Here is a 10661-nt window from a genome sequence, read left to right as displayed (position 1 = left end):
GCCGTATCATATAAAATTAAGAACAGCTAATAAAATTACCTGGTGCGTTTTAAAAGTACGAAGAGAGTAAAGAGGGAAAAAAGAGAAATAAACCTCAACACAAAAATAAAGCTGGTTGCATCAAGTTAAAGGCTTTTCTGCTGTGTGCTCCCTGTGGCTGGTTCAAAGCTCAGCTCTTTTATCTAAAGCCCAGTGCACAAATATATAGCTTAATGTGGCTAGTGTTCCTCCTTTTCTTTTGCTCTCTATAGCAACCAGTATGCTTTGCTCAGAAATGTTCCCTGTCAGGAAAACAAATGATCTTCAGGGAGCTGCTGTATCTGGCATCTGTTGCAATGGGGCACACAGAGTTAATCTCTCTTAAAGAGATCCTGTGAGGAGAGCAGAGAAGAAGGGGGATTAGACTGCCCCCCAATACCCCTACCACTTCACCTAACTTCAATGCTTCGCAGAGTACTATCAACCACAAAAAAAAATGCAATTTATTTATTTATTAAACATCCCATAAAACCTACATGTACTATCATCAGAAAAAGGCATAGTTATTTTTATGGGATTTAATATAAAACAAAAAGTTCAGGAAACAGGCAACAAGTCTACTGTCCATTGGTAAATGATCACATTGACAGCTATCGATATTCAATGAAATAGAGCAAGCAGTTCAATGGATCATGTCAAATGACAGGTCTGCTAAATGCCAGGAACTGGCTACATTTCATTTGAAGCATTAAAAAAATAATATCTCATGGATGGAAAGGCCTGTGCAGTATAAAGGAATCGCTAGGCAGCATTTAATCTTCTTACTAGCGATTCTTCTGTTTGATTTTTTTTTCCTGAATTTTGACGTGGAATCACCACGAGATGAATCCCAGTTCTGTATCGGTTTACTAGACACAAGACTGATTTCTAGCGCTTGGAAAGAACACTATAAACAGGCTTTCACAATGGTTTTGTTGGAGGAGAACCGTGCCTGGCTCTACCAGCCCCCCCACGAAGCCAGGGCACCCCAATATTAAAGCCAGGCTTCTCCAAAGAGAATTAAACACACATCTCTATTCTTCTCTACCCTCCTCCCCAACACTGACCGATCCACTACTATAAAAACACCAAAAAATACATCTCTATAATAAAAAGATACAAAATAACACAAAGATCTAATACAACATTGTAACAAATCACCATCTATATCCTTTCAGCGATCGTACAGAAAAATAAAACCATACTCACCCAACAAATATTAATAATAATAGCTCTCCTGGATTAATAGGATGATCAATAATAATAAAATAACAATTATAATAATAAAGATGATATTTTTCGGTTTTAGGCAGGAATGTGAAGTGTATGGAAGCGAGCCTGTGCAGGTCCCCCTTTGCACTGACTCCTCTAAGACAAGCTCTCTACTAGTCTATTATTTCACCAAAATATATGAAAATTTATGCAAATGAAAATCAGCACTAACTGTTCTCTCCTTGTTATACTTTAGCTTGTTTTTTTTTTTTCCTCTAGACAAAACAATCGCATTGTATAAAGGAGGGGGTGGGTAGGAGAGGAGGGATCGGAGGAAAAAACTACTTGCAAACAAGTATATATTTGTGGTTGTAGGGTTGCATCCTTATTTTTGTATTTCTCGTGTTATGTGTACATCTTTTCCCCTCCTGGTTATCTTGGAGGTGGAAAGTAGATCTGTTTGCTAAGAAGCTATCACGTTGCATCGGGCCACCTGAGACGTCTTTTGAAAGCTTGTACTGTGAAATTCATAGCAGTAATTTAGACAAAATCCTCACTGTATATTAATGAAAGCCGGCCCCATGGCACGGTTCCTATCCTCCCCATTCAGTGTAAACAAAACCACGAGACTCGCTCGCTTTTTTGAGCCGGATCCAAGCAAAATCGGCTGGAAAGGAAAACATGGGGTTCTGGCAGTGACTATTTAACCGCCTGCACCTGGAGATCCCGGCTCCATTCAATGCGATCTGTGTTATATCTCCTCCATAGAGGAATAGTGCGGCCCTGGAGGGACACGGACAACAAAAAGTCGTTGTGTGCAGATCGCATGCTACAATCGCGCTCTACATGTGTATCACTGCCCGGATGACTTTTGTTTTTAGCTTTTTTGTCTTTTCATTTTTCTTTTACCTCTTTTTTGTTGTTGTTTTAGGGGTTTGTGTGGTGTATAGTTAGGTAGAGCCCAGCCCGGTAATGTTCTGCTCATGCAGGGAGCACACACACACAGATCTGTGTATATATACAGGGCTATCACACATCTACACTATTCTACACACATCTATACACAGAGTCTACAATGAGACACTACATACACGCACCTTTATACACAGAATGAACGACCAGAAATGTTTTCACACAACGACCATACACCCCCTGTACACAAAATGTACAATCACACCCTCCTGTACTCAGATAATTGAGAGCAGACACCTTTGCACACAGAATGGACAATCACACAATTCTGTACACACAGAATGGACAATCATACAAATTTGTACACACAGAATGGACAATCACACAATTCTATACACAGAGAATGGACAATCACACAATTCTATACACTCAGAATGGAAAATATGTAGGGACAGAAGTACAGACTTGTATATGTGTGTACAATTATCTTGACCCTACGACAGGGACAGGGGTGAGAATACATTATGTGTGTAGCATTAGCAAGGAGCACAGGGGCAGTAGTTGTGATTAACATATATTTGTGTGTTCCATCAATTAGGAGTTCCAGGGTCAGAAGCAGAAACTTTTATCTATCATTAAAAAAAAACAACAGGGACAGATATTGTGATGTATAGCTGTCTGTGTGTAGCTAACTGAGGACTTACACCTGTGTGTACATTTTTATGTATGACTGTGGTTTGTCTTTTGTATGGGTTGCTTGTAGGAGTGTTTTTATTGGTGTGTGCGTGTTTTATTAACAGGGAACTCTACGTTGAAGATTCTAGTGTATATGTATGTTTTCGTGTGCTGGATATAGAGAGCTAGGGTGTGTTAATAATTGTCTATGTGAACGTGTAGATTGCATCAATAGGGAAGATATATCCAGGAGTGTGTGCGTACAGTTGTGTGTGTTACACCCAGTGTATGTGGGGTTATGTGTGATTGTGTGTTGCACTCAGTGTATGTGGGGTTATGGGTGATTGTGTGTTGCACCCAGTGTATGTGGGGTTATGGGTGATTGTGTGTTGCACCCAGTGTATGTGGGGTTATGTTATGGGTGATTGTGTGTTGCACCCAGTGTATGTTGGGTTATGGCTGATTGTGTGTTGTACCCAGTGTATGTGGAGTTATGGGTGATTTTGTGTTGCACCCAGTTTATATTGGGTTGTGGGTGATTGTGTTTTGTACCCAGTGTATGTGGGGTTATGGGTGATGGTGTGTTGCACGCAGTGGGTTATGGGTGATTGTGTGTTTTACCCAGTGGGATATGGGTGATTGTGTGTTGCACCCAGTGGGATATGGGTGATTGTGTGTTGCACCCAGTGGGTTATGGGTGATGGTGTGTTGCACCCAGTGGGATTTGGGTGATGGTGTGTTGCACCCAGTGGGATATGGGTGATGGTGTGTTGCACCCAGTGTGTTATGGGTGATTGTGTGTTGCACCCAGTGGGATTTGGGTGATGGTGTGTTGCACCCAGTGGGATATGGGTGATGGTGTGTTGCACCCAGTGGGATATGGGTGATGGTGTGTTGCACCCAGTGGGATATGGGTGATGGTGAGTTGCACCCAGTGGGTTATGGGTGATTGCGAGTTGCACCCAGTGGGTTATGGGTGATTGTGTGTTGCACCCAGTGGGATTTGGGTGATGGTGTGTTGCACCCAGTGGGTTATGGGTGATAGTGTGTTGCACCCAGTGGGTTATGGGTGATGGTGAGTTGCACCCAGTGGGTTATGGGTGATGGTGAGTTGCACCCAGTGGGTTATGGGTGATTGTGTGTTGCACCCAGTGGGATTTGGGTGATGGTGTGTTGCACCCACTGGGTTATGGGTGAGGATGCTAGGTGACAGCACAAGTTAGTGTGTGTCTGTACAGTGAGGTCCCAGAGGAGAGCTCAGTACGCCCTTGTTTTGGTTGCCCCTCTCTCTTTCTGAGGTTGCAGTGCAATGTTTCCGCTCGGTTGCCTCCACCTCTCCTCCTCCTCTTAACGCTTTCTGGGAGATTCTCATTCCAATAAATAGATCCTAGAGATGCAATAATGCCTGCAGTGATTTCCAGGAAACACACCCTCCTACTTTATAAACTTCACCTTTTCCTGCAAATTAGTGGCAGGGAATCCTCATTGTATATAGGTACATAAATGATCATATAAATCTATATAATACAATATACACACAGCATGTCTAGATCGTGTCCCAGGAAGGATCAGTAGGGATCTGCCATGACATCACCCAATCACCCACATCCTCTTCCATCCAGGCTCATCGCTGGGTCCCAGGAGTGAAGTTAGGGAGACACTAGGGTGTAGCTAGCAATGTGTGTGAAGGGCTCCACATTCCCCGCTCCTACGACACTTTGCCTAAATTAAAAAGCAGCCAATCGAAGCGGCCGGAAGGAGAGCGAGGAGGGGGGGTGTGTGCGCCTCTTGAGCCAGTCAATGCCTCGGTGTCAATCACCCAGCGTGCAGCCAATCAGCGGGGGCCGTGCACCGGGCTCCTCGTATTTGGGATGGTGGTGTGCGCGCTCCGTGCAGGGTAAACATTCTCCAGTCCCCGCTCGGTGAGGGAGGGACACACAAAGCTGCTGTCAGAGAGGGGGAGGCTGAGCCCAGCCAGACAACTTCCAGCGGAGTTACGGGAGCCTGGCAATGCATTGCTTCCCGGGGGCACACAGCTGAGCGCTACGAGCACCATGTACCGTCCCATATTGGCATGCCGCTGCTCCGTGGGGGACCTGCTGCCCGGCCGCTATAACTTTGTGTAATGCCCCGTTGTGACGGGAAGTTTGGGAGCCAGCGAGGAGCCGAGTTGTGAGCAGCCCTTCCAATGCCCGGGAGAGCCGGCGGCCAGCACTGAGCGGACACGGAGGTTGTGTGGGCTCCGCTAACAGGTGAAGTGAGTGCGGCGGGGAGGAGGGTGGAAGCCCTCGCCTGGAGATACTGGCCAGGGGCTTCTCCTCCAAGGACAAAAGTGCATCTCAAGGGGGAAGCGTTCTCGGGCTGCGGGGGAGGAGAAGAGGAAGCCCCAAACCTGTGGATAGCAACGGGCAGGGGGGAAGCCATGGCCACGGCTGCTTCTAACCCCTACCTCCCCACCAACAGCATCCTCTCCCCCGGCTCCATCGTGCACTCGGACTCGGGGGGAGGCGGGGGGATGCAGCCCGGTAGCGCGGCGGTCACTTCGGTGTCGGGCGGTTACCGGGGGGACCCCACGGTGAAGATGGTGCAGAGTGACTTCATGCAGGGAGCCATGGCCGCCAGTAACGGCGGGCACATGCTGAGCCACGCACACCAGTGGGTCACGGCGCTGCCACACGCCGCTGCGGCGGCGGCTGCGGCGGCCGCAGCGGCTGCCGAGGCGGGTTCTCCTTGGTCCAGCAGCCCGGTGGGGATGACCGGCAGCCCGCAGCACCCCCAGCAACAGCAGGACGTGAAGGGGGGAGCTGGGAGGGACGAACTGCATCCGGGGGCTGCCCTGCATCACCGACCGCCTCACCTCGGACCCCACCAAGGGCATCAAGGCGGCTGGGGAGCGGCAGCCGCTTCTCACATCCAATCCATGAGCGGAGGAGCGCAGCAACAGCAGCAGCAGCAACAACAGCAGCAGCAGCAGCAGCAGCAGGCTCTTCTCTACTCCCAGTCCGGAGCATTCACTGTGAACGGTATGCTGAGCCCTCCCCCGGGGAGCCAGAGCCTGGTCCACCCGGGCCTTGTCAGGGGGGATACACCCGAACTGACCGACCACCATCATCATCATCACCACCACCAGCAGCAACATCAGCAACACCACCAACAGCAGCACCACGGGGTGAACAGCCACGACCCGCACTCCGACGAGGACACCCCGACCTCCGATGACCTGGAGCAGTTCGCCAAGCAGTTCAAGCAGCGGAGGATAAAGCTGGGCTTCACCCAGGCAGACGTGGGCCTGGCCCTGGGCACCCTGTATGGCAATGTCTTCTCCCAGACCACCATCTGCAGGTTCGAGGCGCTGCAGCTCAGCTTCAAGAACATGTGCAAGCTAAAGCCCCTACTCAACAAGTGGCTGGAGGAGGCCGACTCGTCCACGGGCAGCCCCACCAGCATCGATAAAATAGCCGCCCAGGGCAGGAAGAGGAAGAAGAGGACCTCCATCGAGGTGAGCGTCAAGGGGGCCCTGGAGAGCCACTTTCTGAAGTGCCCCAAACCCTCAGCTCAGGAGATCACCAACCTGGCCGACAGCCTGCAGCTGGAGAAGGAGGTAGTCCGAGTGTGGTTCTGTAACCGGAGGCAGAAGGAGAAGCGGATGACCCCGCCAGGGATCCAGCAACAGACGCCAGATGATGTCTACTCCCAGGTGGGCAATGTGGGGGCTGACACACCGCCCCCTCACCACGGGATGCAAACCAATGTGCAATGACTGGAGTGGGCACCCAGCAGCTGCCTGACCAGTGAAGCCACGGGGGGAGATGGTCACCCACAACCCCACTCACCCACACTGCTCTTTTTTACTGACAGATACCAACATCTCAAATACACACAGGCCAAGAGTGAGCATCCATCAGTGCACAGCAATGCCATTCACCACATCGATCCTCTGGCACATGGGTGGACATGCAATTGCACCAAAACTGCAGATCAGACCTTTTAATATATACTCTATTTTTTAAGATCGATTTTTTTATTTGCCTTACTATTGCAACCCAAGATCAGCTATGAAAAGACATGCCACTTGATTTCACTTGTCTAGCCACCTAAGAGCAAGCAATTTGCCCCCCCCTGACCAGGACTTAAAATGATCAGATGTCTTCTTGCGGCTTTTATAACTTAAGAATTATAGTTCCTGGACCTTTGCCCGTGGTTGTAGGAAATCCAAAAATTAGGCGCTACCTGGAACTTGCAGCACTAACTTGCCACCCCTTCATGGCTACTAGTCATGCCATTTCCCTGAAAAAAAAAATCAGGAACAGAATGTGCCCTCATCTCAGCAAGCCAAGCAATGAAATATGCACACAGCACTAAGAAGTGACTTTCTAGAAACAAATCAATACATTGGAATACATTTCTCCTGTGCAAATAAGCAGGGTACACAGAGAGGATAGATGGGATGGGTTCTGAACTTTAAACTCCACATCCTACCAGCCACAACTGTACAGAAGGAAATCATTTTAAGATGTCAAAAAAATTCCTATTTTTCTCGTGGCTCTTTTTAACTTGATCCCTCACCCGTGATCCTTGAGATTTTTTTTTTACTGAACCCCCAAAAAGAAACTCAAAGAAAAATGGATTTAATTATTCTATTTAAAATATTCATTTGGACTCCTGTATCTGCACTCACCGTAACTACACCTCTTCTAAAGTCCGTTGCCAACTATGACCAGATCATACTATACTGCATTTTCCAAGCGGTGTTTTTGGTAGGTTACAAAATAATAATAAAAACAGACTTAAAGACAGCGGTAAAAATATTAGATCAATATGTGATCTAAAAAAATTGCTTTATATTTTCATCAAATGACTTCTTTTAATATTTTATTCAGAATACCTATGAACTTGATGCAGAACAGTAATTTATTTTTTTCCCCAAAATCTTGTATTACGTGTTGTTTTTTTATTTTATTTTATTTTTGTTTTTTTTTCAGACGAGCACAAATAACAATTGAAAAAAAAAGAAATATGGACAGGTTACAATGGTCTCTTTTTGATGTGATCATTTGATTGTAATTTAATTTTAGTAGTGGTTCCGTAAGAGCTGATTGAGAAAATAAATTTGGTAGAACGATTCAGATCTGTGTGTGATGCCTATGAACAAAAAACAAAACAAAACAATGGTGGTAGAAGCAGAGCAGCTTCTTGTTATTGTGTGTCTGAATTATTAATAATGGGGGTGAAGTCTGTTGTTTGTAATATATAAGTTTTTATTTAGTTCACTGCCAGTCTTAATTGTCTCCCTCCTAAACTTTCTCCCAGTCTCCAAATGCCCTTTGGTAAAATAATGTGTGGATTCTATGTTGGCTTCAATGGAAATCTCATATTTTTATGGTTTCTTAGTATGAAGTGAATACTAATCTCGAATAGGGACACGTTTGTTTCATTCAGTTTAAAAAATATAAGCATTCTACTTTCTAGATTTCTAAATAACCTGTACATTCTTCATACTGCCGCTAAAGGGATTATTTACCATTTTTTATGTATTTTTTTTAGTGGATTATTTAAACACTTGCTTAATGGTGGGTTTGTGTGTTTCTAGACATACCCTTTTCCAGCTGTGTATAGTATATAGACCGATGGCACTGCTGTCTCTAATTTATTAGTTCTATTTCTTCTCCCCTTTGATAAATGGCATGATATTGCGACAATCTGTTCCATACGGGCTTCCATAAGGTTTTTTGATTGCCTATAGATATGTATAGTTTGTATGCGCCTTTCCCTGCCGCCGAGAATCCAGCTTTAAATGGTGTTTTCCAGCAGATGCGGCCATCATTGGCAGGCCTGTTGTCATTGCCAGGAATTGGCATACAGGCCGATCTCATTGTTCTGAGAAGCTTTATTTTATCTCTCAGGGTGACAGCATAATCCCAATTTCTAAAATCCATGGGGATCTCCGTACACAGCAATGGGCAGGACTACAACGATCACACCAGTGCAGTGTATGGGTGGACGAGGTGTGTGCTGGCGATCTAAATGTATTTTGATTTTCTGTTATATTTTCTTAGGGATAAGCTCCAGTGCATGATCTCCCAGCAGTCAGACTGTTAGGATGTGCTCCCTATTCACACGTGGCTTCCAATCCAATTTTTCACACATGAAGAGTGGAGGTTTATAGAACCAGGGAGTCCCTTTATTTCAGTGACTTAGAAGCACTTAGTGGCTGGATTCAGATAGCTGTCTTTTTTTTCCTTTTGGCTTCACATTGTTGCTGTGTTAAAAGATTTGTGAATCACACCAGCATGCCTGTGATGTGATCATGAAGCGGTGCTCCTAGCAGAGGTGATCCTACTTCCAATGATTCCTGCAGAAAGGTCACACAATGCTTTGTAGTGTTGTTTGCAGTAATGGCAAGGGCAGGGAGCAGGGAATATCCTAAGCAGGCCTTTTGACTTGACAATAGATCCCTACTTTTGTCTATGTGCTGGCATACCATTGGGCTGTGTTACATGGTTATACTCGAACATATCAGAATAATTCACTAAAGAAGCTGAGAATCTTCACTGCCAAAAATCTCTGCAAATATTCACTTTATTCTTCCTACCTAATTAAACGAAGTCACCTTTTTGGAGTGAAACTTCTCAACTCCCTTAGTAAGTCAGCATTATGATATCTATGTGTGTATGTGTGATGGATCATCAGCTGGCTAGGCGGTATATCTCTCCATGAAGTGCTAAGCCCCCTCCCCCAATCCATACTGTGTCTGATAATGAATGATTTGTAATGACAACTGTAGAGATTCCTCTGCCACGTTTTTATTTTTGTCTACAGTTTTACCAACGAGTGTAATTTGATTTCTTCTTTTTTTAAATTTCACATTTGTTTTGTTCCCTTAAATTATATATTTGTAACCTATTTATCTTGTAAAAGCATTTTGGTTGTATTTATCCGTTTATTTTCATAATAAAAAGGCCCTTTCGAGCTGAAAGAAATGGATCAGTATGGAAGTTTGTTGTTCTTTTGGTGCAGGCAGGATGTGGTAGAGAGAGAAGAGTTTCCTATGACGCTGGGTACAATGTAAATATTACTATTGATGACCACACGTGCTTCCCATTCACAGTTCTCGCCTCCCACTCGTGATTTATTAGCCATAATATATGACAAGCTGCTCTCCTTATAGTGTACAGTAAACAACACTTTGTGGACATACCTGTGTCTGGTAATGAAGGAGATGGGGGTATATTTTAGCCTTGGCTTGCAATGGCTTCTCTGATAACCCATAGAAAGTGGCATGGAATAACGAGTTGACAGATGTAATGTATTCATCTCTGAGTGGGGCAATGAGCTGCGATGAGAATGCAGTGTATGCTGGCTGTCCATCCATCCTGATCGGCTAGCGGGGGGGTCAGTAGTGACGTCATAACTGGCAGCTCCAGAGGAAGCTTTGACCTTGACATTAGAAGGGAAATCATTGAGCTCTTCTGTAGAACAATCTGCGGGCTGTGTGTGGACGGATCACACAATAGCTGCTGCAATGTTTCCCTGCATGTGCACACCTCCGGCCGCTTTCAGGTTTTCCATGAAAATTAAAGAAAAAAATAGGTTTAAAATTGGCTTTTTTTGTATGGAATGTTGTGACAACTATGACAACGAGGTGTCCCTGAATATGGAAATATGCAGATCCTGATGGGAAGGTTTATAAGGAGTTTAGTGGAAAAAATGTTATTTTATAAAAAAGGTTATTACAGGGCAGACAGGACTTGTTTTATTGTGGGTGCTAGTCATTATGATCGGAGAACAGATCATAGATTGAGGACAGACTTTTTTAGACATTTTTATAGAGCATATTTATAATC

The 10661-nt window shown here is 45.2% G+C and overlaps 1 protein-coding gene across 1 annotated transcript; it reads left to right on the top strand.

Moving 5' to 3' along the window:
- Positions 1 to 4570: 4570 nt before the first annotated feature.
- POU3F3 (POU class 3 homeobox 3) lies at positions 4571 to 9801 on the top strand. The gene has a single exon (XM_072413604.1). The coding sequence runs from the start codon at positions 5240 to 5242 to the stop codon at positions 6575 to 6577; it is 1338 nt and encodes a 445-aa protein (XP_072269705.1). The 5' UTR covers positions 4571 to 5239; the 3' UTR covers positions 6578 to 9801.
- Positions 9802 to 10661: the final 860 nt, after the last annotated feature.

This window comes from Pyxicephalus adspersus, chromosome 1 (genome assembly GCF_032062135.1).
Source record: "Pyxicephalus adspersus chromosome 1, UCB_Pads_2.0, whole genome shotgun sequence".
Taxonomy (NCBI): domain Eukaryota; kingdom Metazoa; phylum Chordata; class Amphibia; order Anura; family Pyxicephalidae; genus Pyxicephalus; species Pyxicephalus adspersus.
This window is presented reverse-complemented; position numbering and strand designations above follow the sequence as displayed.

Bases quoted from the DNA above. Each gene is read 5' to 3' on its own strand.
- POU3F3 (XM_072413604.1), top strand. From the start codon at position 5,240: ATGGCCACGGCTGCTTCTAACCCCTACCTCCCCACCAACAGCATCCTC.